Raw genomic sequence first — 1,957 nt, 5'->3', positions numbered from 1 at the left:
TCATGCGTCATCCGTTTCGACGACTTGTGTGTCCAATCCCTGGAATAAACAAGTCACGAAATTTAGAAAGTTGGTGTGGCGATCTAGACGAAGATAAACAAGTTGATCGATCTTACTTTGAAGTCGGCCACCTCGACAAAAGTTGCCAGGGTGTAAAGTTTCTCTTTCGAGTCCTCGTCATCGTTACGTTGACCTGATACGCAGGTAATGATGGGTGAGTATGGACCCAAATCACTAGCAGTTCAGGAGAGGGGTACACAAGGAAATCAACCGTACGGGCTAGTCGGACTCGCATTCTCCGCGGTACGTTCCTGATACCGTGGTTCCAGATAGCAGCGTTCAGTGCGGGGTCGATCCGGACATCTTGAGTACCCATAGCTTTTCGTGCAAACTCGGTGACGGCCTTGACAGCTTTGGGAGCACGCTGACCAGAGGAACGAGTAAGTTAGGTATGAAATTCAACGCTTTTGAAAGTGACTGAAGGTTTCATGTTGAGAATCGGATGTGATGGAGGCGAAGAGAACCAGCCAGGGTGACAGACCTTCTTGAACCCATGGCCAAAGACGTGCTTGTGCAGGTGAATGGTGTACTCTCGAGTCACAACGTCCGAGAGAGCCGAGCGGGCTTTGCGTTCCTTCTTCTCACGAGGGGCCATTTCGGAAGTCGAGGGGTGATGTCGATCGTGAGGGTGGGATGATTCAGATTAAGGCGCACGCCAGAAGGGGGGGATAGGGCGTCTCCGTCTCGCTGCGTGTGCACAGTGGAGCGACTGCGCGCCCTCGGGTACGTAGGCTCAGTGACTGCGGGTGGCAGACTCTCATCAGGTTAGGTTTCGTCAGGATGCAAATGGGTCGGGTCGACCCTGGTGAGACCCGAGACCCGTCGGGGTCTCGGGTCGGGCTCGGGTAGACTGAGAGTCAAAAAACCAGTTTCTGACCCGGACCGGCAAGACCCGACATTGAACTGTGTTCGGGTTCGGGAAAGCTGCTGGCTGTCTTGCGCCGCAGTCAACGTCTCGGATCTAAGACTGCGGCCGTCCATAGCTGAGGTTGCGCTGCGGGACAGGGGGGGTGCAGGGGCCTAGGGTACACGTGTTCGAACTTTGGGGTTACTGTTTTCAGTGATTTCAATTTTTTACCACCGGCAAGTCAGCATCAGCAAACACCCGAACTTAACACAAGTCCCTCCCGTGCTCGCGTCCGCGCCAGGGAGGGACTTGCACGCAATGTCAAGGTTCTCGCGTGAGCAGTACCAGCCAAATGGCTGGAAAGACCATAACCCCCCCCCCCCCCCCCCCCAGATGACCTCCAACCCCTCTGAAATTTGAGAAGCCAATGGCATCATTGGAATCCTCAGGACTACCTACATGTTCTGAACTGTTGAAATCTTTAAAAAAAAGCTGCTGTTGTGTTTGAAACCATATGTAAAGCTGGCCAGCAGCCAATCAATCATCTGTCACAGGAATTACAGATTGGTTGCCGGGGCAAAACACTATCACACCCCTTTCACACCCCTAAAAGCCCTTAAAATGTCTTTCTTGAAACACATGTAGAAACCTCAACAATGCCACTTTTGACATTGTTTTTTTTGTAAATCATAGGCAAGAAGGTAGGCTCCACTTCCTTCATTTTGATTCTTTTTTGGAGTGCTCAGTTGTATGTGCTACAGGATCTTGAAACCAAAATACAACAAAACAACACTAAAAACCCAGTCTTCTCAGGCTGCGACCACAACTTTACACATAAGCCTCTCCTTTGGAAACGCTTCACACCTCCTTGGAGAGGCTTAGTTAAGCTTGACAAACACCTGGCCCCACAAATCCACAATGCCACGTTCCAAACAAAAATGGCATGTCATTGTGGCTTCCTCTTCTTCTGATTAAGGTGGATAATCCAAACTTGAGGTTCAGCATGTGACCACAAATGATCTTTCAGGCACTCAGAAATCTGCAACTCCC

The 1,957-nt window shown here is 50.6% G+C and overlaps 1 protein-coding gene across 1 annotated transcript; it reads right to left on the bottom strand.

The window, feature by feature from the left end:
* PtA15_4A579 (uncharacterized protein) lies at positions 1-655 on the bottom strand (the record flags this gene model as incomplete). The annotated part of the gene is made up of 4 exons (XM_053168477.1): positions 1-39; positions 117-193; positions 277-424; positions 542-655. 4 exons carry the CDS (start codon positions 653-655, stop codon positions 1-3), a joined length of 378 nt encoding a protein of 125 aa, XP_053019683.1.
* Positions 656-1,957: the final 1,302 nt, after the last annotated feature.

This window comes from Puccinia triticina, chromosome 4A (assembly GCF_026914185.1).
Source record: "Puccinia triticina chromosome 4A, complete sequence".
Taxonomy (NCBI): domain Eukaryota; kingdom Fungi; phylum Basidiomycota; class Pucciniomycetes; order Pucciniales; family Pucciniaceae; genus Puccinia; species Puccinia triticina.
Note: the sequence above shows the minus strand (reverse complement) of the source record. Positions and strands in the feature narration are given on the sequence as shown.